Genomic DNA, 26,808 nt, shown 5'->3' on the forward strand with positions numbered 1-26,808 from the left:
CTCTCTGAGAGGATTTTTCAGAAATTAGAATGCGTAGTCGTAGAATGGGGACCATAACCCTATTTATAAACCGCTAGGGCAGTTTTAATTTTATCACAATTATATTTCTGCCCCTCATAGAAATAATAATTATCTAATGGTATCTACACAATAATCTCATGACAATTATACCCTTAAGCCAATTAATCAATTATTAATTAGATCACTATATTTAGGCTTAATTAAATGATAGCACACACATTTTAATTATTTACATGTGTGGTCCAAATTATAGATTAATTACAAAAATTAATCTAACATCTTCCTCAAAATGGGCCTCTTCAAAAGCCTCTCCATTTCCTCCTTGCTTCTCATCACCCTCTTCTTCACCTCCGCCCATGCAGCCATTTTCAATATCCAAAACCGTTGTTCCTACACAGTTTGGGCAGCAGCTGTGCCGGGTGGGGGTAGGCGCCTCGACCCGCGTCAGTCCTGGAGCTCGACTGTGAACCCTGGGACAACTGGAGCCCGTATTTGGGCCCGGACCGGCTGCAGCTTCGATGGGGCTGGGCGTGGGCGTTGTCAGACCGGGGACTGCGGTGGCGTCCTCGAATGCACAGCCTATGGTGCACCCCCCAACACCTTGGCTGAATTCGCACTTAACCAGTTCAACAACCTGGACTTCTTTGATATATCCTTGGTCGATGGGTTTAATGTGCCTATGGCTTTTAGCCCCACCTCCAATGGGTGCTCCCGTGGAATACGGTGCACGGCCAACATCGTGGGACAGTGCCCCAGTCAGCTTCGAGCTCAGGGTGGCTGCAATAACCCATGCACCGTTTTCAAGACCGATCAGTACTGTTGCAATTCCGGGAGCTGTGGCCCTACAGATTACTCAAGGTATTTCAAGACTAGGTGCCCTGATGCTTACAGCTACCCTAAGGATGATCAAACCAGCACCTTTACATGCCCTGGTGGTACCAACTATGATGTTATCTTCTGCCCATAAAGCCTCTATTAACTATAGTATGCATGTACTCGCTAGTCTAAACTACTAGGGTGCTTTTGAGTCCATGTTGAGATGCAAAAGCCTAGAGGAATAAATTTGAGCACATGTATGTGTACTACATGTGATCATGTAACAAAATTTCTAAGCTAGTTAAAGAAATGGATGTTTTTACGAGGGATTTTATCGATATTATTAAGAATGTGTTTTATAGTGATTTTATGAAATGTTTTTAATTTTTTTTTATATTTGAAAGATAAAAAGTTTTAAATGTTAAAAAAAACAAAAATATTTTCTAAAATTATTATTAAATACATTCTAAAAGTGGATTTAATAATGATTCTAAAAAAATTTTATAATTAAATATGAAAATTTTGAAGTATTAAAAAAAACTAAAAATATTTTCTAAAATTATTATCAAATATATTCTAAATAATGTAGGACCTAATAGAGAAACACTTTTGCATAAGAATTTTAAACAAATAAAAAAATAAAAATCATTCCATCAAAATAATTCTAACTTTCTTTTTGTCTAATTGGATTCCAAGTAAGCTCGGTTTTTGTCCGCAAGACCAATTGTTAATTTAGTCTTTAGACCACTAGAATGGAGGTTTCAAGGAAAAAAAAAAAAAAGGGTTTGACTGTGAGCAGTGCTTTGCTGACTGACCTCACTCCCAAATCAATTTTCCATGTGGTGGAAGACGCCTTCCTTAATGGGTAGGAGGCTGTTAATGGAGAGTTTGGACTTTGGGGAGAAATTGATTGTTTCCCCACTCACTTTCAATTATATCCATGTACATGTAAAAATATATAGGAAAAGAAAAAAATTTAAAATTTTTCGTCAAAAGCATCTCCTTCCAATTGTTATATTAAATATTTTATGATTTCAAATCTTTTCTGGTTTAAGTTTTGAATTTACCCTAATAAGTTTGCCCTTTTTTTTTCTGTCCCTATTTAATATATATAATTATGTAGATTTTCCATTTTGTCTTTCATAGTACATAATTTTGATAATATTTAATGTCTTTTGCTTGGTTCCCTGCATAGCATGTGCGTAGGATTATTTTTGGCTTTTAAATCTGCTTGCAGCCTTCATTGAACCGAAGTGGATAGGAAGGGCTTGACTTGTTCGTATACTCAGAGGGCACTCAACTCACTAGCAATGCCCCACCAAAGTCGCGTGCATTGAATTGTAAAATCGATTGACTTTTCACTTTTACCTCTTAAACAAAAGGACACCTTCTCACTCCTTCCAAATTTTTGAAAAAGATATATATATATATATATATATATATCTAAAAACTGAATTTAATTAGATTATTTATTAGAAAGGTTGGGTCATCATTCATAACACTTCTCAATACTCGTATATGTACTGTTTTTACTAAATGAATGAAAAGAAGTATGATGATTAATTAATTAATCATGAATATTAAGATTAAGAAGATAAATCAATATATAAAAAAAAATAATCAAATCAAAATAATGCACAAAATAAATGACAAGAAAATTTTACAAAATAATTTATTAAACAAATTTAAAATATATATATTTCAAAAAATTATTTTTTTAAGAATTTCAAAAAAAAATTATTAAAAACAATTTCGAATAAATAATTTCAATTTATTTTTTATTTTTAAAAAATTTCAATTTATTTCCAACAAGTGATTTGATTTAATTTTATTTATATTCAATTTTTATTTTTAAGAAAAATAATTACACTTATTTTATCAAATGATTTTTTTAAAAAAAAGGAAAATTCAATTCCACAATAAAAATGATTTTTACATGCTTTTATTAGAAAAAAAAAAAAGAATTTTTACAACTTTATTTTCAAAAATATTTTAATTTAATTTTATTTACAAAGAATTAATTTCTTTACAATAAAATATTTTCAATCCAATTTTATCAAGAAAATTATTTTTACAACTTCAATTTGCAAAAAAAACTTTCATTTTATTTTTATTAAAATATTATTCAAGACATTTATTTATGAAAATTAGTTTTAATGTCATTCTAATTAAGGAAAGATAACTTATTTAAATTTTTTGGATAATTTTATTAAAAAAACCTTTTGGACAATTTCATTTAAAAATCAATTTTTTTGAACAATTTTAATTAAACAAAATAAATTTTAGACAATTATTAAAAACAATTTTTAAAAATTTTAATTAAAAACAATTTTAGAATTCCTTTAAAAACATTTTTTGAATTTTTTTATTAAGCAAGCTTTCTTTTATTTAAAAGAATCATTTTAGAACTATTATTTTATTAAAAAATATTTATTAAATGGTTCCTCTTATTTAAACAAAAATTTTGGGTTTGAATCAATACAAATAAAATCAGATAAAAGTGAAAATAAAATGTATATCCAACAAGCCTACAACTCTTTTTTCTTCATGAAATTCAACCTTTCATGTGTCGCGAATCCATACTTAGACAGAATACCAATGCAAGTAGTGGAATGGGCCATGAAAAACGAAAATTAGTCCAAAAGTAAGTATTTGAAAATATGCAAAATCCAAAATAAATATTCAAACCCAAATTCTATAAGCCCAATAGGAAAATTCAAATTGGTCCAATGAATTTCACCAATGAAAATAAATCAAATTAACAAGTATAACCCAACAAAAATATCTCATTTGTTATAAGCATTAGTTCAAAATTTTCAAATTAATAACCAAAATCTAATATCCATCAACAAGCCACAAATCAAAATAATCTCAATTAAGCCTAAGCCCAATTTAATACGCAAACTCAAATTCATAACCAAAATCAAACCCAATTTAATATACATACCTAAATAATATCTAAAATATATCACAATATTATCTCATACCCGAATTAAATAATTCATGAGCAAAACCTATATCAAATGTCAATCAATCCAATAAATTTTACCAATAATAAAATAGCTTAAATTTCATATTAATTAATAAACTCAGAACATGATAAATCAAAATAAATTGAATCAAACATAAATTCAATATCTTATAATTCAAGCCTAATTGAATATTCAAATCCAAAATCCAATAATCACCAAATCCAAATACAACATAAACTAACAAACCCGAATTTATATGAATACAAATCAAAATATAAGGTCCAAAATGATCCAGATTATCTAAGCTTACAAATAATGTCTAAATGCACACATGAAAATAATAAAAATTAGCCCAAACCAATAATCTCAATAATCAAGAACAAATTATTGTAGTGATTAAACAGAAATAATAAAAATATAAGGATATAAACTTACCCATGAAGAACCCATTATAGTAATTAAACATAAATAACAAAAATAAAAGAAAATAAATTTGCCCAAATTTGAAGTATGTTGTTGAAGGGTTGATATAGGCTAATGAAAATAAAAATAAAAATAAAATGAAAGAAGATAGAGAGGGAAAGAAAGAGAAAATGGTGAGATGAAAGACAGGTGGAAAGGGAGAACGAAAGAGGAAAGGGGGTCGCCGGCCGGCAGCAGATCACCGATGGAGACGGACCAACTGTGTTGTCGATAGTGAGGGTTGAGTGAGTGTGGTGAGGGAAAAATGAAGAAGAAAAATGAAGAGAAGAAAAAAAAAAAAAGAAGAAAGGTGGGGCATGTTCTCTGGAAGTGGGCCAAGAGGGGAGAAAAAGCGGGGAAAAAAAGGGAAAAAAAGAAGATGAAAGAAAATGAAAGAAAAGAGAGGAAAATGGAAATGGAAGAGATGAGAGCGGGGGATATGGGGTCTCTGACGTGGGAATGGGCAGGAGAGAGAGAGTTGAGGGAGTGGGTGGAGTAGGTGAGAGAAAAAGAAAGAAAAGAAAATAAAAGAGGGAGGGAAGGAAGGAAATGAGAAAAAAAGAAGAAGTAAAATAAAATTAGACAAAATAATAAAAAATAAAAAAATAAAAATTAACATTTAAAATATATAAATAGGTTAAAAAAAATAAAACTAAGATTTAAAAAATATAAATGGACCAAAAAATTTAAATTTCGATTTAAAAGGTATATATGGATAAAAAAAAAATTCAAATGTAATCCATTTGAAATATAATAATAAAATTAAACATAAAATTAATGTAAAAAAAAAAATAGAACAAATTTTAAGATTACAAAAAGTATAGGGCATGGTACAAATTTATTTTTATTATTTAAATAAAAAAAGATTATCTAAAAACATTACTTTATTTTTTAAAATAAGAAATAATTTTTAAGAATTTATTCTTGAAATGAGGAGAGTGTTTAGAATATTTTTTTCACTTACTTTCTAAAAAAATATTATAAAAATTAAATTAATAAATATGCAGAATAATTAAAAGTAAAATGTTATATACAAAAGTTATTTTAAAAAATATATTAACAAAAATCAATTTTCTAAACGGACTTCTTCTATTAAAAAAATATTAAAAATGGTTTGAAGCATATATTCAAAAGTCATCTTTTGAGAGTAGATTTCAAAAATATTTCCAAATAGATTTTAACATATCATTTCAAAGTGATTCTAATTAAAATATTTTGATTTATACTTTTTTATTCAAAATATTTTGATCAACTTTTAAATATAAAACCAATTCAAAAATATCCTCAACACATTATTTAATCATAAAAATTCTCATAAATTTTTTATTCTTCAAATACTTTCCAACAAATAGTCAAAGTCACATGCAAACTCTTCCAACAAATTTCAAATGCAAGCCACATACATATGCAACACTCCTTAACATGATTCGTAAGAATAATTTCTCAATGACACAAATTTCAATTTCTACTAAATATCTATATCAAAATAAATAGAAAAAAAAATTCAAGATATCCAAAGATGATCACACCTATTTCAGTTAATTGTTCTTCCATTCAATTTATATCCACAAGTAATAAATGAAAACTAAAACTGGAAATAAATCAAAGAATATAATAAGAATAAATAAATAAATAATGATATCAGAATTTACATAAAAAACTTTCAAAAAGATTAAAAAAACACGGACTTACCATCAATAAAAAATTCCACTATAAAAAATAAATAATGTGTACAACGATTTACCTAACTCAAATCTTTTAATCTTTCATAGACTTAACCAACACTTTCTCACTTCAATAGCATATCCTCATCTTTCATAATATACTTGGCCTTTTCGTTATACTTGATCTTAACCTCTTCTTAAAGCTTGTTTAAGAAGAAAAATAGGTTTTTACCCAAACCCAAATAGATCAAAAATTGAGAGAATGAATGAATAAATAGATTAACCTTTTTTTTTTCTCAAGAAAATTTATTGAAAGCGACTTTAAAATCAATAAGAAAATGAGATTTTCTTGACCACCAAACACTGTAAATTTGGTAAGAAAAAAAAAGTACAAGGGCAAAATAACTATATATATATTTTATTTTGTTAGAAAAAAAATTTGATATAAAAAGTAGTTTTAGTGCTACAAATATATCTCTATATATATATATATACTCTTAATTGATATCTTCTTCAAAATGGTCCCCATACTGTGTTCTAGCCACGACAGATAATACGATTGAGATTAACGAGACGGCGCTTAGATAATTCTTGTGTACGTGGAATGAATGGATGGGAATTCTTGAATACTTAAATACTTGACTAGTTCAATGTTCACATTTATCCATCCAGAAACAGTGGGCTTCAAGGTGCTTTCCTTAGCCCATTGGGCCCTGCCATCTACCCTGTGCAGCCCCGTTAGCTGACTTGCTTGCGTCTATGGAATGAAGTCAAGCACGAGGGCACAAAGATATATGACGCCATTCTTTGGAATTTAATAAAAGCTGTTTCCCATTTCTCCGCCGCCCCCACCCTATATAAACCCCTACCCATTTACTCGTAAACCACCATCACCACTACAAAGCCTGTCTTCCTCAAAATGGGCCTTTTCAAAAGCCTCTCCATTTCCTCCTTCCTTCTCGCCACCCTCTTCTTCACCTCCGCCCATGCAGCCATTTTTAATATCCAAAACCATTGCTCCTACACAGTTTGGGCAGCAGCTGTGCCGGGTGGGGGTAGGCGCCTCGACCGGGGACAGTCCTGGAGCCTGACTGTGAACCCTGGCACAACTGGAGCCCGTATTTGGGCCCGGACCGGCTGCAGCTTCGATGGGGCTGGGCGTGGGAGGTGCCAGACCGGGGACTGCGGTGGCGTCCTCCAATGCACAGCCTATGGTGCACCCCCCAACACCTTGGCTGAATTCGCACTTAACCAGTTCAACAACCTGGACTTCTTTGATATATCCTTGGTCGATGGGTTTAATGTGCCTATGGCCTTTAACCCTACCTCCAATGGGTGCACCCGTGGGATACGGTGCACGGCCGACATCGTGGGACAGTGCCCCAGTCAGCTCCGAACTCAGGGTGGCTGCAATAACCCATGCACCGTTTTCAAGACCAATGAGTACTGTTGCAATTCCGGGAGCTGTGGCCCGACAGATTACTCAAGGTATTTCAAGACTAGGTGCCCTGATGCTTACAGCTACCCTAAGGATGATCAAACCAGCACCTTTACATGCCCTGGTGGTACCAACTATGATGTTATCTTCTGCCCATAAAGCCTCTATTAACTATAGTATGCATGTACTCGCCAGTCTAAACTACTAGGGTGCTTTTGAGTCCATGTTGAGATGCAAAAGTCTTTGTAAGGAATAAATTTGAGCACATGTATGTGTACTGAATGTGCTCATGCAACAACTTTTCTACGCTAGTAGAATAAATGGATGTTTTTATGAATCTTCGGGACTTTACACATATTATTAAATCATGTAGGACCTGGTATAGAAGCACTTTGCGTGCAAATATAAGAATTTTTAAAAAATAAAAAATAAAAACCATTCTATCAAAATAATTCTAAACTTTTTTTGTCTGGTGGGATTGCACATGAAACATCACTTTGAAAAAGATGGAAAATATTTATAAAAAAAAACTAACTCATTTTTCCAACGGTTGAATTCAATTTAAATAACAAATCCATCATTATAAAGTAAAAAATAAAATTGTTTTTTCAAAAATCAAGTTTAATATTAAAACAAAACAGATAAGAGATTAAAAACAAAAGTTATAAAACCGACAAGAGAGAAGAATGGAATGTGGTAAAAAAAAAACATATTTTGTATTTATTTTTAAATAACAGTTTTTAATGTTTTAGTAATGGTTTTAAGATGCGTTTTTAATATTTTTTAAAAAATTTAAATATAAAATAATTAAAAATACTTTTTAAAATCGATGTGAAACGCGTTATTAGACTTTTTAGACCATACAGGTTTTAGGGAAAAAAACAAAATAAAGAAGATTTGATTGTGAGCAAAGCTTTCAATTTTCCATGTAGTGGAAGAAGCCTTCTATATGGGTATTTTATTTTGTCCTCATAACATGATATTTATCATATTTGGTATCTGCATAGTATATATACAAAATTCTTTTTGATTTTTCTACTCTTTGCACTTCTTAGTGGTCTGTCTATTACTTTTATATATAATAAAAGTCAATAACTAAATGTAGAGAATTTTTTGCGGGTCCAAACATCACATGGTTAGTTCATGGAGTTGCTTTCGGAGAGGCCTGAACCACCCACCAGAGTTGAGCTTATCTCTTCGCTTTTACATCTTAAATGACACTAGAAAAAGGTATATGGCATAGTAGAAAACTATTTTTAAAAATATTTTTTATTATTTAAATAAATAAAAATTTACCTGAAAATTTTTATTATTATTTTAAATAAGAAAGTGTTTAGAATATTTTTTCACTTATTTTCTAAGAATCATTTAAAAAATTTAATTATATAAATATTGAGAAGAGTTGAAAATAAAACATTACATATAATTTTTAAAAATATAAAAATTTATTAAAAATATTTCAAGTTTCTAAACATGCTTCTAGTAAAAAAAAAAATTAAAAATTGTTTGAAACATATTTTCAAAAATTAATTTTGGACAACAGTTTTAAAAAATATTTCCAAATAGACCATGAAATATCATTTCAAAATGATTTTAATTAAAGTTGTGCAGAGTATTTTAACAATGATATGGACCTTATCTGGAAAATATTTTAAATAAAAAATATATTTTTATTTAAATTTGTGCCAGTGTATTTGCTTACAAGTTTATTTATTATCACGTTTCAGAAAAAACATCAGCTTCAGTTGATAAGTTTTGAAAGATACTTCGTAGTGGACCCACATGGATCACGAATCCATCTAAAACCCAACATTTATGGGCTTTCCATGACATTGGGCCCAGTCACGTCACGTGTCTTTTAAGTGGAAAATAAACTTTGAAGCGGTTGCTTCTCAGTATTTTAAATGATAAATGATGATATTATCGAAAATAGTCCCAGTCTCAGAATAATTGAAGCGGCCAATCATATTGGAATAATTCAACAGGCTGTCTCATTGAATTTTGAAATAAATTTTTCCAACGTCATCCACCGACGTTTTTCTCATTCAGCATTCGGTATTTATGAATTTACATAAAAGTTAAGGCAAATTTCTGAAATTATAAAAAATAAAAATAAAAATGATAATGACGTGGGGCCTCGTCTCTGCAAAATATTTTAAATAAAATTATTTATTTTCTAAAAACAAACCTTTTTCATTTAAAAAAAAAAAATTATTGGCTTTTGATGATAAGGTTTGAGGAAAAAAAAGGCCACCCCGCATTGACTCTTTCTTTCATGCCTACGAGCCACAACGAAGTGGACCACAAAGATGATGCCATCATTTGGAATTTTTACAAGCACGCGGTTTTTCCACATTCACACCAACCCAAGCCCTCCTTCACACTATACAAACCCCTACCCTTTTCCTGGATAGACCACCCTACTCCAACCATCAAGCCTATCTTCCTCAACAATGGGCCTCTGCAAAATCCTCTCCATTTCCTCATTCCTTCTCACCACCCTATTCTTCACCTCCAGCTATGCAGCAACCTTCAACATCCAAAACCGTTGCTCCTACACAGTTTGGGCGGCGGCAATCCCAGGCGGGGGCATGCGGCTTGGCTCAGGCCAATCCTGGAGCCTCGATGTGAAGGCCGCCACCACCGGAAGCCGTGTTTGGGGCCGTACCGACTGCAGCTTCGATGCGTCAGGGAATGGGAAGTGTGAGACCGGGGACTGTGGTGGCCGCCTCCAATGCAAGGCCTATGGTACACCCCCTAACACCTTAGCCGAATTCGCACTTAACCAATACAGCAACTTGGACTTCTTTGATATATCTTTGGTTGATGGATTTAATGTGCCTATAGCCTTTAATCCTACTTCCAATGGGTGCACCCGTGGCATCAGTTGCACCGCCGACATCGTGGGAGAGTGCCCCGCTGCGCTAAAGACTACCGGTGGTTGCAACAACCCATGCACCGTTTTCAAGACCGATGAATATTGTTGCAATTCTGGGAGCTGTAATGCTACAGATTTCTCAAGGTTTTTCAAGACTAGGTGCCCTGATGCTTATAGCTACCCTAAGGACGATCAGACAAGCACCTTCACATGCCCTGGCGGTACCAATTATGAAGTTATCTTCTGCCCATCAGCAGTGCCACAAACATGTGTTTTTATTATAAATTAATTTGTGGTAAAAAAAACATTTTGTGTTACAAGATTTTTTTTCCACAAAAAAATATTTCCGACCAGTTTGTTGCTACAAATTCGTAAACAATTATTTTTAATCACAAAATTTAATTTTATAATAAAATAAATAATTTTTTCATAAAATAAATTTTATAACAAAATATCAATATTCACCATTAAATAAAATTTATGATAAAATGTCATTTTTCACCGTAAAATAAAATTTGTGACAACACATCGTTTTTCATGAAAATAATTACGATAATATGCGACTTTTTTGTTATAAAAAAATTCATGATAAAAAATTACCCTTCTACCAAAAAACATTAATTGTAACGGTCCAAACCACTGGTCTTGACAAGGAAATATGACATACAGTCAAGGAGGGTTTGCTTAAAAGTCATTATCCTACTTGGAAACTACCTCCCTTATTGGGGTACATGGCATTTTTTTAATAATATTTGACTCACTTTTCCGGGAAACCTAGTTGTAGAAGTCCAAACAGGTTGCTTTTCAGGGGAATTCACGGCATAAATAGAAAAGAAAGTTGCCAGAAATGCCCTAACTGATTAAAATCATTACCTTTAATTGCAGAGAATTATGTCTATCAATTAAATAAATTATAAATATATGTTTGAATTGATTTTTAAGAAATTGAATGGTTTTTTAAGTTCAATAAGAATTTTAATATTGATTTAACTAATTTTATTTAAAAAGCTTATGATTTAAAAAATAGTTTTATATGATTTAGATAAGAAATTATTTAATATTTAATATAAGTTTTATAATACTAATATTATGTATTAAAAATTATGATTTTGGTTGGACTCTCAACATTTAGTTAAATCTAAAAGTAGAAAACTATTTCAAACAAAGTCATGTTTTCTATTTCATTATTAATTAATATATATTTTTTTTAATTCGGATGTGAAAAGGTGTTTCAAAGTTTAAGATTGTCTAATATTTTAAATCAAAATCTCAATACTTAAATTAAAGAAAAATTTAGATCGTATTTATTTGTTTAATTGAATAGAAAAAATTAAAATATTTAATTTTTTTAATTTTAATTAAAAGTAATCTATTTATATTAATCAATATAACGAAATCGAATATATTGATAATAAATTTACTTTAAATATCTTAATTGATATTAATATATTACTTGAACTGAAAAAACTAAAAAGCAAAAAATAAACTCCACACTTAAAAAGATTCTGGGCCATGGATACAGAAGCCCAAAAGATTTATTGATGGGGGCAGTGGGCCTGGCCTGCCGTGTGCAGCTGCATTTGTTTGACTTGTCCTCAAGCCTAGTCAACGTCTCCGTTCAATGAAGCTGATGTATCGAAAAATCCCAAAAAGCCTCATTTTTCCCGCCAAACGCGTAAACCCCAAAATGAGTTTCTTCTGCAACTGCAGCAATCTCTCTACTTCCTTCTTCCTCCTCATCTTCATCAATGCAACCATTTTCGAAATCCGAAACAGCTGCCCCTATACCGTCTGGGCAGCCGCCTTACCCGGCGGCGGAAGGTAACTCGACCAAGGCCAGACCCGGAACCTTTCAGTGAGCTCCAACACAACCCAAGGCCACATCTGGGGCAGAACCAAGTGCAGTTTCGATGAAGCCGGAAGGGGGAACTGCGAGTCCGGTGGATGTGGAGGCCTCCTTGAATGCCAAGAATATGGTTCACCGCCCAACACCATTGCCGAGTACGCCATAAACCAATTCAACAAAACTGATTTCTTCGATATTTCTCTGGTGGTTGGATTCAACCTTCCAATGGAGTTTAGCCCAACTTCTGATGGGTGCAAACGTGGGGTCAAGCGTACGTGCGACATTAACGGGCCGTGCCCAAACGAGTTGAGGGACCCGGGTGGGTGTAACAACCCATGTACCGTTTTCAACAATACTCAGTACTGTTGCAATACCGGGAGCTGTTAGCCTACACCTTCATGTTTTTCAAGGCTAGCTGCCCAGATGTATACAGTTACCCTTTGGGAGATGATTCAATCGGTACGTTTACCTGCGCCGCATGCACTAACTATCGTATAGTCTTCTCCGAGTTTTGGGGTAGCCCAAAGTTTAAACCTTTTTGCAAAACTTACAATCAAACTCGTCCTTTTTATTATCACCTAGAGTCATATTATGTTTTTTTTTTCAAAATTTAAGTTGAAAATTTTATTTTTGAATTGAAGCCATAATTAATAACCAAGACTTCATTTTGAACGGAAACCTCATTTGATAAGTGAGACTTAGTTTTTTAATTAAAACCTCATTTTGACAATTAAAACTTCATTTATTAAACTAAAACCTTAATTGTGACTTTAGTTATTTTTTTTACTTTAAAATTTAATTAAAAATATTAAATTTCAAATTATTATTGAAATTAAAAATATTTACTTTAATAATAAAAAATTATATATTTAAGTTTAAGGATTCAACATTATTCTAATAAAGATAAATTGATAAATAAAATAAATAAATGAATAATTTTATTTATCAATAAATTAATAATTTTAAAATAATAAAGTTATATAATATATAAATAAAATATAAAATTATATAATTTATTAATTTAAGTTATATTACAAATACTATATGTTACCGGGCAACTAAAAAGGAAGAAAGTTATGTATAGGTTCTCTCTTTGTAAAGACACGTAAGATTATATAATTTTCTTTTTTACTATATGAATATTTAGTAAACAATTTTTGTGACATAGATGAAACTACTAAAACTTATATTTTGTAGTAAACATTTTTTAATTAATTTTATTAGCTAATTTTAAAATGTATCTTCAAGGCATATATGTTGTGGGTATAAATAATAATTTTTTTTTAATGAAAAATTATAAACATATACTTTAAAATAATAATAAAATCTATATATAAAAGCTTAAGAATATACTATTATTTTAATAAAGATAAATTTGTGAAAATACAAATAAATTAATATCTTAAAAATAAAACAAATTAAATATCTTAAATTAATAAATTATATAATTTTATATCTTATTATATTTATCAATTTATCTTTAAACCTAAGTCCTAAGTCCAAGGTTTAAATATTTTATTATATTTATTAATTTATCTTTATTGAAGTAATACTAGATTTTTAAGTTTAAACATATAATTAATTTATTATTAAAGTATATATTTTTAATTTCAACAATAATTTATAATTTAATATTTTAATTAAATTTTAAAGTAAAAAAATAATTAATTGAAGCTTCAATTGAAAATTAAGACTTTAATAAAAAAATGAAGTCTCAATTATCAATTGTGAATTCAATTTAAAAATGAGGTATGATTTGACAATTAAGGTTTCAGTTTATAAATGAAACCTTAATTGTCAATTGTGGTTTTAGTTCAAAAATAAACCCTCAATTGATAATTGAGGTTTTACTTAAATTTTAAAATATATATATATTATGATACGACTCTTATGTGACAATAAAGGACTAGTTTGAACATAAATTTTATAAAAATGTTAAATCTTACATTTCTTTTTATACAAGCTTATTTATTTTTGTTTCTTAAAAAAAAAAAAATTATCAGCTTCCCTTGATAAGATTTGAGGAAAAACAAAGATGAGGTAGGATTGGCTCTTCCATGCCTCTAAGTCGAGCACCATCTTTTAGATTTTAACAAAGCTTATTGCTAAAATATTTTCATTTAGGGTCATTAACTTTAACTTAGGGTTCATCGAGGAACTTTTTCAGAAATAATTCTTAAAAAGTAATTCTCAAGAATAACTTTTAAAAATAATATTTTAATATTTTTAAAATAAAAAGTTTTGAAGAGCTTAGAATATTGTCAATTTTTTTTTATATTTTTAAATATTTCTTAAAAATAATTCCTATTTATAATACCTTATTTTAAGACATTCTTCGTGTTTATTCAATAATTCCTAAAAAGTAATTAAAATATAATATATGTAAAAAAAATCACTTTTCATAGTTTTAGTTTTAAATTTATAATTAACAATCGAATGTGTTTTTATACTTTTTTTATTCTAAAAACCAAAAAGATAAATCCTTAATAGAAATTTTCAAACATTGTTTTAGTGTCCCACCCCAAGTCCACCTTCGCTCTATATAAACTCCTAGCCATTTCCTCACGGACCACCCCAAACCATAAAGCCCATCTTCCTGAAAAAATGGGCCTCTTCAAAACCCCTTTAATTTCCTCATTCCTTCTCACCACCCTATTCTTCGCCTCCTGCCACGCAGCCACGCTGATCAACATCCAAAACCATTGCTCCTACACAGTTTGGGCGGCGGCGGTACCAGGTGGGGGCAGGCAGCTTGGTCCGGGCCAATCCTGGAGCCTCGATGCGAACCCTGGCACAGCCCGTGTGTGGGCACGTACCAACTGCACCTTTGATGGGTCAGGGAACGGGACGTGTGAGACCCGAGATTGTGGTGGCCGCCTCCAATGCCAAGCCTATGGTACACCCCCTAACACCTTGGCCGAATTCGCACTTAACCAATTCAACAACATGGACTTCTTCGATATATCTTTGGTTGATGGATTTAATGTGCCCATGGCTCTTAATTCTACTTCCAATGGGTGCACCCGTGGCATCCAATGCAGCGCCGACATAGTCGGACAGTGCCCTGATGAGCTCCGAGCTCCCGGTGGTTGCAACAATCCATGCACTGTTTTCAGGACCGATGAATATTGTTGTTATTCTGGGAACTGTGGCCCTACAACTTACTCCAAGTTTTTCAAGGATAGGTGTCCGGTGGCTTATAGCAACCCTAATGATGATCAAACAAGCACCTTTACATGCCCTGGTGGTACTAACTATGATGTTATCTTCTGCCCATGATGCCTCTACTAGTCCTGTTAGACGATTTGGTACCATCTTGGGATCCAAATGTCTAGAAGAATAAATTTGAGCACATGTCCATGTCCATAGTCATGTAATAAGATTTCTACCATCATAGAAATCGAATGATTTTCAGAGGGGTTAGAAGCTTTGAATAATGTTTAAATGTGCTTTACTTATAAAAGTTTAGAACTAATTCTTCATAAAAATAATTTTGTCCAAGTGTTATTGTTTAAGAGTTTATTTGATATTGAATTATGAAAGTATTTTGAATTATTTTAACATTTAAAAAATAATTTTTCTTTAAATATTAAAAAATTTAAAAATGCTTCTTATAATTATTATCAAATAAACTCTAAATACTATATATTAAAAACATAATTACTAGAATGACCTCTAAATGAATTCATATTTTAAGTACACCGAGAATGATAGAATTCAGTAATGGTGTTTTAAATTAAATTGGTAAATATTTTGGGATTTTCCATTTGAATAATTTTTAGAAGTGAATAAATTATTTTTCAGCTCTAACATAAACAAATCCTGTTATTGTGGTGTGGAAAAACCTTTGCTCAAGAGTCAAGAGCGGTGGTGGAGGCTTGAGTTACGTACCCAAGTTGAATTTTTGTAAAAGGATGTGGAGGAGTAGAGTACAAGGAAAATTGATTTGCGGACAAGACCAGTTAGTTAGTGAAGCTTGATTAAAGTCGAAGTTTTGGTGTTTTCTCCCAAGACTTCCTTTGTAGTGGTCCAAAAAATTGGTAAGGAAATATGACAGACATCGAAAGAGGATTTGGCTAAAAGTCAATAACTATTTGGAGCTATGTTCCCTTCTCGGGGCGATGGCGTTTGCTAGTAATCTTTGACTCGCTCTTCCCCGTAGCTTCCATAGCAGTCCAAACCGGTTGCTTGTTCAAGGAAAACACCGTATAAATAAGAGGGAAGTGGCTAAAAGTCTAACTAATTAAAATCGTAGTCATTTATTGTGTGGAATAGCGGGACACATACGTATTGAAGTTGAACTTGTCCATCAATTAAATCTAATACAATTTTCTTTTTCAATCCAACTATTACGTAATAAATTTTAAATTTCAAATATATTTGCTTTTAAAATTTACTCAAACCAATTTAATAACTTACAAATAACTAATTCAATAACTTGGACTTCTTTAATATAGTATTGTCCAAGCATATATTTGATATGTCTTTAATTTATTTTTAATTGTGCTTCTAAGCTACGTTTGGTTCTCGAAAAATTTGAGAGAAAATTTAAAAGAAAAAAATTACAGATGAAAAAAAATAAAAAATAGTTTAAATATAATAAATTATATTTGATTTGATTTTCTATTTTTTTTTATAGTGAAACAAAATATGAGAAAACCATTTTTATTAATATTTTTTTTCTTTAGAACACTTTCCAACATAACTTACCATTTATTTTTTTGGTCATGCAAAAGTTGATGTAAAAAATATAGTTAGTCTCTCTTATATCATTCATTTGAAATTGAGTAGATTAATGGTGTTTGTTTTTTTGGTTTTTTACTTAAAGCAATTTAGTTTTAGAATTTAGGTTGTTTGTTTTTCTACTTTTTCATGACTTATTATAAACTTTTTACTAAATAGAAAAAGTCAAAATATGTAGCTTTTTCTAAGTAGGAAAAATAACATATTGATTTTTTTTACTTTTTAATACTTAATAGAAATAAAATACTACAAAAACAAATAACCTAATATTTAACACTATTAAGCATTAAGGTTCTATTTAGAATTAAGTAAAAAAACAAACATCATCTTCACACTAAGTAATAACCCTATATTAGTCCTAATAAGTAATAAAATTCCTCTACTAATACATGGTATGGATAAAATATTTACTAAATTAACAACATGAATGTAAGTAATTTAGATATTAGTAGGATATATTTTTGTCTTAATTATTTAAAAATATAAACATATTTATATTAGGTTCTTGCTTTTTATAAATATTAATTCAACATTTTTAGTAATTTTTTTTTTAAATTTAATAATTACATAACCAAAAGTAAAAAAAAAAAAAAATCATTTTATGATGATTTTTTGTCAATTTTCAATGATTTCTTTCTAGTTCTTTGTTTTCAGTAGGTTATTGAGTTAATAAAGAAATAATGAAATATAATGTGATTGGGTTTTGGGTATTTTTTTTTTTTATAATTTGTTTAAAAAAAATTAGATAATAAAAATATCATATATATATATTTTGTTATAAAATTTTTAAAAGGAAAAAAATTGTTGCTAAATATGATTTTCAAAAACATTTATCACAATTTTAATTCAAAAAATTGAAAAATAAAAGTGTAATGGAAGATACTACTAATGTAGTACAAGCAATAAATATTTTTACCCTTAGTTGTGAAAAATATAGAGGAAAGAAATTTTATGATGTCTGTTTCTAGAAGGTTGTAGGAAACCTGTTTGCCACGCCAGCCTATTAATATTTTCTTCTTCGAAAATTAAGAAATTATGGCATTTTTTTAAAAAAAAATTATGCTTAAAAATAGTTTTTTATTTAGAATATAAAACTTAAATTTAAAGAAATTGAGAATATATTCTAAAACTGAATTATCTTTTAGAATAAATTTAAGGGTTTTTTTTTATTATGTTCTATTAAATAATAATTATTAAAAATATGAAAATTATTTTTTTTTAAAAATATATTATATATGTGTATGTCAACTTTAAGAAAAATAAATAAATAAATAAATATATATATATATATATATATATATATTTTATGTCTGAGATTTTAAACAAAATTTTATTTATAAAAATAATTAAAAATTATGTTTTGCCTAACATGCCTATGTTCTAGTCGTCTACGGAGTTGGTTCGGGATGGCAGTGGAAAATATACTTTAGATATTTTCTCTTCTCTATAGTCAGATGCTTCTGCGTATTTTAAATGGTAAAGACCAAAACTCAATTATGATATTATCGAAAATAGACCCAGTCCAAAGTGGTCATTCATACTGGCATAGTTCCAGGAAGGTGATCAACATCAGGGCTGTCTCATTCAAGAAAGGAAATTTGCACCCACGTTTTCTAGATACATTCCTACTGTTCTGATGATTCGGTATGCACGAATTTATGCAAAGGTTAGGCAGATTTCTGAAAATAATAAAAATGGTAATGAAGTGGACCCTTCTCTCTGTAAAATATTTTAAATAAAAAATACTTATTTTTCTAAAAATAAGTATTTTCAATATGTAATATATGTTTTAAAAAAAAAAATTAATTTACAAGCTTATTTATTTTTATTTCTTAAAAATATTATCGGCTTTTGTTGATAAGATTTGAGGAAAGAAAAAGGGCCACCTCACATCGACTCTTCCATGCCCGCAGGCCCCAACGAAGTCGACCACAAAGATGACGCTATCTTTTGGAATTTTTACAGGGAGGTTTTTTCACATACACACCAACCCAAGCCCACCTTCACCCTATAAAAACCCCCACCCGGTTCCTCACAGATCACCCCACTCCAACCATCAAGCCTATATATCTTCCGAAACTCAACAATGGGCCTCTGCAAAATCCTCTCCATTTCCTCATTCCTTCTCACCACCCTATTCTTCACCTCCAGCTATGCAGCTACGTTCAACATCCAAAACCATTGCTCCTACACGGTTTGGGCTGCGGCAGTCCCAGGCGGGGGCATGCAGCTTGGCTCAGGCCAATCCTGGAGCCTCAATGTGAATGCCGGCACCACTGGAGGCCGTGTTTGGGCCCGTACCAACTGCAACTTCGATGCGTCAGGGAATGGGAAGTGTGAGACCGGGGACTGTGGTGGCCTCCTCCAATGCACGGCCTATGGTACACCCCCTAACACCTTAGCCGAATTCGCACTTAACCAATACAGCAACTTGGACTTCTTTGATATATCTTTGGTTGATGGATTTAATGTTGCTATGGCCTTTAATCCTACTTCCAATGGGTGCACCCGTGGCATCAGTTGCACCGCCGACATCGTGGGAGAGTGCCCCGCTGCGCTAAAGACTACCGGTGGTTGCAACAACCCATGCACCGTTTTCAAGACCGATGAATATTGTTGCAATTCTGGGAGCTGTAATGCTACAACTTACTCCGAGTTTTTCAAGACTAGGTGCCCTGATGCTTATAGCTACCCTAAGGACGATCAGACAAGCACCTTCACATGCCCTTCCGGGACCAATTATGAAGTTATCTTCTGCCCATAAATCTATTATTTAAATCATATGCTAGTATGCCTCTACTGGTCTCAACTATTAGGAGGCAATGGTATCCACCTTGGGTTCCAAAAGCCTAGAGGAATAAAGTTGAGCCCATATTCGTGGTCATGTATTAAGATTTCTACACTAGTCGAAGCAATGGATGCCTTTTTTTATATAGATATATGCTATCTTCTTCTTCTAATCTCTGTGGTCCCTTCCAAGTAACATTTCATATAGATATATGAATTTTAATGATTATTCTTCTTCAGAATTCTTTTTTTTTTTTTTTTTGAAAATGAAATTAAGCTTAACATGAACAAAATTCTGCTATCATGGTACGGAGAAATCTTTGCTTGAGAGCGGTGGTTGAGGATTGAGTCACCTACCCAAGTCAAATTTTTGTAACAATTAGATGTTCATCTTTAGAGTACTACAAGGAAAATTGATGTGAGGATAAAGACCAGTTAACGAAGCTTGACTGACGTCAAAATTTTATTTTATTTCCTTTTCTCTAATCCTACCTTGTAGCGGTCCAAATTAATTGTCTTGACAAGGAAATATAACACATAGCCAAGGAGGATTTGCCTAAAAGCCATCATCCTGTTTGAAAACTACCTCCCTTATTGTGCACATGACACTTTTTCTAAGGGGAATAATCCAACCATACATTGGACCAATAAAATAAGTATTTTTGGGATTTTATTTTTACCTTCACAAATTGAGTGCGTAAAGTGCGGGGGAAAAAAACTCATTCATGCATTTCAATAACACTTGTGAATTTATTCCAAAATTACATTCAAAGTACACCTATCATTTTTTTTTACATCAACTCTCTCACACCTCCATTTCACCCGCCATGTTCATACGGTTTTTTTATCTCTCACCAACATATTCATAGTCTCATGTATTTTCTTATAAAACATCTTTAATTTCAATTTTTTTTTCACTCTCTAATCTCTCCATATTTATTGATTTTAATCATTTTTTAGACACATTAAACTTAAAATGATAATATATAATAAATAATTAATAATAAAAAATTAAATAAAAACATAATATTTAATGAACAAAAATTAAAATATTATCTCACAAATAATATACTTGATAATTTTAAATATTAATTATAATAATGTTTAAGATTTAAATTTAAAAATTATGTTTTTATTATTTAGAGGCTTATGATATAATTTTTTTTATATTAATACTAAATAAAAGATTTATTGATTTTGTAAATCTTATCATACGTAAAAGTAAAAAATATCTTTGTAATATTATTTTATTATTTTTATTTTGATATAAAATTTTTCATTTGTAATATTATTTTATTATTTTTATTTTGATATAAAATTTTTCATATCAAAATCACAATAAGTGATAGTAGTTTTTTTTTTGTTATGGTTTTAATTGTGGTTTTAACTTTTTACTTGGTTAAATTTTTTAATTTTTTATCAAGATAAAATATAAAAGAAAATATGTTTTTTCATAAAAAAAAAATACATTGTTTTAGGGAAATTGAGATACTTATCTCTTTTATCATGATGCATATACTCCTTTTGGAATTCTCGGGAAGTGTTTTTAAATTCTCTCCCACCTCGAAAAAGACTTTGAAACTTCAAGTAAGAAAAATAAATACATCCTTTAAGAAAAATGGATTTTCTTTGAATTGGTTGCCTCACAATATTTTAAATGATAAAGACTAAAATTCAATTATGATATTATCGAAAATAGTCCCAATCTAACGACTAGTCAAGATATTTGAAGTGGCCAATCGTATTGGAAGAATTCCAGGAAGGTGCTCAACAGGGTTGTCTCATTCAAATAAGGAAATTTGAAATAAATTTTCTCAATACCATGCACCCACGTTTTCTAGATACATTCCTACTGTTCTCAGAATTGAGTGCTCATGAATTTACATAGAAGTTAGGCAGATTTCTGGAAATAATAAAAATGATAATCACGTAGAACCTTGTCTCTGTAAATTATTTTAAATAAAAAATACTTATTTTTCTAAAAATAAGTATTTTCAAAATGTAATATATGTTTTTTTTTTTTTTAAATAATAATAATTTACAAGCTTTTTTATTTTTATTTCTTAAAAAAATTATGGGCTTTTGTTGATAAGATTTGAGGAAAAACAAAAAGGGCCACACTACATTGACTCTTCCATGCCTACAGGCCACAACGAAGTCGACCACAAAGATGACGCCATCTTTTGGAATTTTTACAGGACGGTTTTTCCACATACACACCAACCCAAGCCCACCTTCACCCTATATAAACCCCCACCCATTTCCTCACAGATCACCCCACTCCAACCATCAAGCCTATCTTCCGATCCTCAACAATGGGCCTCTGCAAAATCCTCTCCATTTCCTCATTCCTTCTCACCGCCCTATTCTTCACCCCCAGCTATGCAGCCACCTTCAACATCCAAAACCATTGCTCCTACACGGTTTGGGCTGCGGCAGTCCCAGGCGGGGGCATGCAGCTTGGCTCAGGCCAATCCTGGAGCCTCAATGTGAATGCCGGCACCACTGGAGGCCGTGTTTGGGCCCGTACCAACTGCAACTTCGATGCATCAGGGAATGGGAAGTGTGAGACCGGGGACTGTGGTGGCCTCCTCCAATGCACGGCCTATGGTACACCCCCTAACACCTTAGCCGAATTCGCACTTAACCAATTCAGCAACTTGGACTTCTTTGATATATCTTTGGTTGATGGATTTAATGTGCCTATGGCCTTTAATCCTACTTCCAATGGGTGCACCCGTGGCATCAGTTGCACCGCCGACATCGTGGGAGAGTGCCCCGCTGCGCTAAAGACTACCGGTGGTTGCAACAACCCATGCACCGTTTTCAAGACCGATGAATATTGTTGCAATTCTGGGAGCTGTAGTGCTACAGATTACTCAAGGTTTTTCAAGACTAGGTGCCCTGATGCTTATAGCTACCCTAAGGACGATCAGACAAGCACCTTCACATGCACTGCCGGTACCAATTATGAAGTTGTCTTCTGCCCATAAATCTATTATTTAAATCATATGCTAGTATGCCTCTACTAGTCTCAACTATTAGGAGGCAATGGTTTCCACCTTGGGTTCCAAAAGCCTAGAGGAATAAAGTTGGGCACATTTTCGTGGTCATGTAACAAGATTTCTACACTAGTAGAAGTAATGGATGTTTTTTTTTTTTATATATATATATATATATATAGATTTATGCGATCTTCTTTCTTTCTAACCTCTATGGTCCCGTCCAAGTAATATTTCATATATATTTTATTCTATATAATATCTGCGGATAAGATCGGTTAATGAAGCTTGACTAAAGTCAAAATTTTATTTTATTTCATTATCCTACTTGGAAACTACCTTCCTTACTGGGTACATGGCATTTTTTTTTTAATAATATTTGACTCAGGTTTCCGAGAAAACATTGTAGCAGTCCAAACACGGCGTAAATTGGGACTTTTCTCAATAGTAGAGTAATTTAAAAAAGTTATTCTTCAATTACTGTAGTGGAAGAAGTTATTACAAATATAGGGTAGTTTTTGCCAGATAGGAGAGAGGAGAGAGGAGAGAGGGTGAGAGAGAGGAGAGAGGAAAGAGGAGATAGGAGAGAGGAGAGAGGAGAGAGGGTGAACGGGTAAAATTTTTTAAAAAAGGGAACTCGTCTCTTGAAGAGACGAGTTCCATGAAAAAAAATATATATATAATTTTTAAAAAATTCTCAAATTAAAAAAAAAAAAATTGGAACTAAAGGCTTGACACGAGTTCCCATGGGAAAAATATATATTATTTATTTAAAATATATTTTTCATTTAAAAAAAATCCCAAAAAAAATAAAAAATAAAATTTCTAAAAGGAACTCGTCTCTTTTTTAAAAAAAATATATTTTTTATTTTAAAATCCCAAATTTAAAAAAAAAAAACGCAATTCCAAAAGGAACTCGTCTCTTTAAAAATATATATATTTAAAAAAAAAAATTCCTAAAGGGAACTCGTCTCTTGAAGAGACGAGTTCCCTTTAGGAAAAAAAATATTTTGTTTTTAAAATATATTTTTTATTTTAAAAAATCCCAAATAAAAAAAAATAAAAAATAAAAAACAATTCCAAAGGGAACTCGTCTCTTCAAGAGACGAGTTCCCATGTAAAAAAAAATATTTTTTTAAAAAATATATATATTTAAAAAAAAAAATTCAGAGTTACTTTAGGAAAAAAAATATTTTTTTTTTAAAATATATTTTTTATTTTAAAAAATCCCAAATTTAAAAAAAAAAAAACACAATTCCAAAGGGAACTCGTCTCTTCAAGAGACGAGTTCCCATGTAAAAAAAATATTTTTTTTAAATATATATATTAAAAAAAAAAAAACAATTCCTCAAAATTCCTAAAGGAACTCGTCTCTTGTAAAAAATTTTTTTTTTAAAAAATATATATATATATTTAAAAAAAAAAAATTAAGAGTTCCCTTTAGGAAAAAAAATAATTTTTAAAAAAAATATATTTTTATTTTAAAAAATCCCAAAAAAAAAAAAAAAAAAAAAAAACAATTCCAAAGGGAACTCGTCTCTTCAAGAGACGAGTTCCCTTGTAAAAAAAAAATTATTTTTTTTAAATATATATATTAAAAAAAAAAAAAAAAAACAATTCCTCAAAATTCCTAAAGGAACTCGTCTCTTGAAGAGACGAGTTCCCATGTAAAAAAATATATATATATATATATATATATTTAAAAAAATAAAAATTCAGAGTTCCCTTTAGGAAAAAAAAATAATTTTTTTAAAAAATATATATATATTTTTAAAAAATATATTTTTTATTAAAAAATATATTTTTTATTTTAAAAAATCCCAAATTAAAAAAAAAATTATTATTTTTAAATATAAAAAAAAAAAAAAAAAAAAACAATTCCTCAAAATTCCTAAAGGAACTCGTCTCTTGAAGAGACGAGTTCCCATGTAAAAAAAAAAAAAAATTTTAAAAAAATATATATTTAAAAAAATAAAAATTCAGAGTTCCCTTTAGGAAAAAAAATAATTTTTTTTAAAAAATATATTTTTTATTTTAAAAAATCCCAAATTAAAAAAAAAAAAAAAAAAAAAAAACACAATTCCAAAGGGAACTCGTCTCTTCAAGAGACGAGTTCCCTTGTAAAAAAAATTATTATTTTTAAATATATATATATTAAAAAAAAAAAAAAAAAAAAACAATTCCTCAAAATTCCTAAAGGAACTCGTCTCTTCAAGAGACGAGTTCCCATATAAAAAAAAAAATTAAAAAAAAATATATATTTAAAAAAATAAAAATTCAGAGTTCCCTTAGGAAAAATAATAATTTTTTAAAAAAATATATTTTTTATTTTAAAAAATCCCAAATTAAAAAAAAAAAAAAAAAAAAAAAACACAATTCCAAAGGGAACTCGTCTCTTATTTTTTTTTTTTCCATAGGAACTCGTCTCTTCAATAGACGAGTTCCCTTGATGAATTGTTTTTTTTTTTTTTTTTTTTAAATATATTTTTTTAAAAAAAATTTGTTTTTACGTGGGAACTCATCTTAAAGAGACGAGTTCCCTTGAGGAATTGTTTTTTTATTTTATTTTATATTTTATTTTAATATATATATTTTAAAATAAAAAATATTTTTAAGAGACGAGTTCCTTTGGAATTGTGTTTTTTTTTTTTTTTTTTAATTTGGGATTTTTTAAATTTTTTAAAAAAATAATTTTTTTTCCTAAAGGGAATTCTGAATTTTTAATTTTTTAAATATATATATTTAAAAATTTTTTTTTTTTTAAAAAACATATATTTTTTTTAATATATATATATATTTAAAAATATATATATATTTTTTTACATGGGAACTCGTCTCTTGAAGAGACGAGTTCCCTTTGGAATTGTGTGTGTGTTTTTTTTTTTTTTTTTTTTTTTAATTTGGGATTTTTTAAAATAAAAAATATATTTTTAAAAAAAATTCTTTTTTTTCCTAAAGGGAACTCTGAATTTTTTTTTTTAATATATATATTTAAAAAAAAATATTTTTTTTTTACATGGGAACTCGTCTCTTCAAGAGACGAGTTCCCTTTGGAATTGTGTTTTTTTTTTTTTTTTTTCTTTTTTTTAATTTGGGATTTTTTAAAATAAAAAATATTTTTTTTTTCCTAAAGGGAACTCTGAATTTTTTTTTTAAATATATATATATTTTTTAAAAAAATATTTTTAAAAAAAAAATATTTTTTTTTGTTTTTTTTTTTTTAATTTGGGATTTTTTAAAATAAAAAATATATTTTAAAAAAAAAATATTTTTTTTCCTAAAGGGAACTCGTCTCTTCAAGAGACGAGTTACCTTTAGGAATTTTTTTTTTAAATATATATATTTTAAAAAAAAAATATTTTTTTTACATGGGAACTCGTCTCTTCAAAAGACGAGTTCCTTTTGGAATTGTGTTTTTTTTTTTTTTTTTTTTAATTTAGGATTTTTTAAAATAAAAAATATATTTTTAAAAAAAATTATTTTTTTTCCCAAGGAACTCGTCTCTTGAAGAGACGAGTTCCCTTTAGAAATTTTTTTTTTTTTTTTTTGGATTTTTTTAAATAAAAAATATATTTTAAATAAATAATATATTTTTTTTCCCAGGGAACTCGTCTGAAGCCTTTAGTTCCAAATTTTTTTTTTTAATTTGAGAATTTTTTAAAAATTATATATATATATTTTTTCATGGAACTCGTCTCTTCAAGAGACGAGTTCCCTTTTTTAAAAAATTTTACCCGTTCATCCTCTCTCCTCTCTCCTATCTCCTCTTTCCTCTCTCCTCTCTCCTCTCTCTCACCCTCTCTCCTCTCTCCTCTCTCCTCTCTCCTATGTGGCAAAAACTACCCTATATTTGTAATAACTTCTTCCACTACAGTAATTGAAGAATAACTTTTTTAAATTACTCTACTATTGAGAAAAGTCCGCGTAAATTGTCATAGCCCTTTATTGCAGAGAATAGTGGAAAAGAAAGTTGTTAAAAGTGGCATAAGTAATTCAAACCATAACCCTATATTGAGGAGAGTTATGACTTATGACACATAAATATTGAAGTTCCACTTGTCTATCAATTAAATAAATATATGTTTTAATTTATTTTTGTAAAAAAAATCAATAAGATTTTTAATATTTATTTTACTAATTTTATTTAAAGAACTTATGATTTAAAAACGAGTTTAATAT

The 26,808-nt window shown here is 29.7% G+C and overlaps 4 protein-coding genes and 1 pseudogene across 4 annotated transcripts; all 5 read left to right on the top strand.

Annotated features, from left to right (window-relative positions):
* The first annotated feature begins 297 nt into the window (after window positions 1–297).
* LOC100259841 (thaumatin-like protein) lies at window positions 298–7,710 on the top strand. Its single transcript, XM_002282994.4, has 2 exons — window positions 298–980; window positions 6,928–7,710. Exons 1-2 carry the CDS (start codon window positions 311–313, stop codon window positions 7,530–7,532), a joined length of 1,275 nt encoding a protein of 424 aa, XP_002283030.2. The 5' UTR covers window positions 298–310; the 3' UTR covers window positions 7,533–7,710.
* Window positions 7,711–9,773: 2,063 nt separating this feature from the next.
* Window positions 9,774–10,571, top strand: LOC100246096 (protein P21). Its single transcript, XM_002276395.5, has one exon. The coding sequence runs from the start codon at window positions 9,827–9,829 to the stop codon at window positions 10,538–10,540; it is 714 nt and encodes a 237-aa protein (XP_002276431.1). The 5' UTR covers window positions 9,774–9,826; the 3' UTR covers window positions 10,541–10,571.
* A 1,180-nt stretch (window positions 10,572–11,751) lies between these two features.
* LOC132254802 (protein P21-like) lies at window positions 11,752–12,869 on the top strand (annotated as a pseudogene).
* A 1,663-nt stretch (window positions 12,870–14,532) lies between these two features.
* Window positions 14,533–19,604, top strand: LOC100265026 (thaumatin-like protein). Its single transcript, XM_002282957.4, has 2 exons — window positions 14,533–15,368; window positions 18,997–19,604. Exons 1-2 carry the CDS (start codon window positions 14,702–14,704, stop codon window positions 19,602–19,604), a joined length of 1,275 nt encoding a protein of 424 aa, XP_002282993.2. The 5' UTR covers window positions 14,533–14,701.
* Window positions 19,605–21,942: 2,338 nt separating this feature from the next.
* TL3 (thaumatin-like protein) lies at window positions 21,943–22,620 on the top strand. Its single transcript, NM_001281202.1, is given in 1 exon segment — window positions 21,943–22,620. A coding segment is annotated over 1 exon segment (678 nt).
* Window positions 22,621–26,808: the final 4,188 nt, after the last annotated feature.

The sequence above is a fragment of the Vitis vinifera genome, chromosome 2 (assembly GCF_030704535.1).
Source record: "Vitis vinifera cultivar Pinot Noir 40024 chromosome 2, ASM3070453v1".
In the NCBI taxonomy this organism is placed as follows: domain Eukaryota; kingdom Viridiplantae; phylum Streptophyta; class Magnoliopsida; order Vitales; family Vitaceae; genus Vitis; species Vitis vinifera.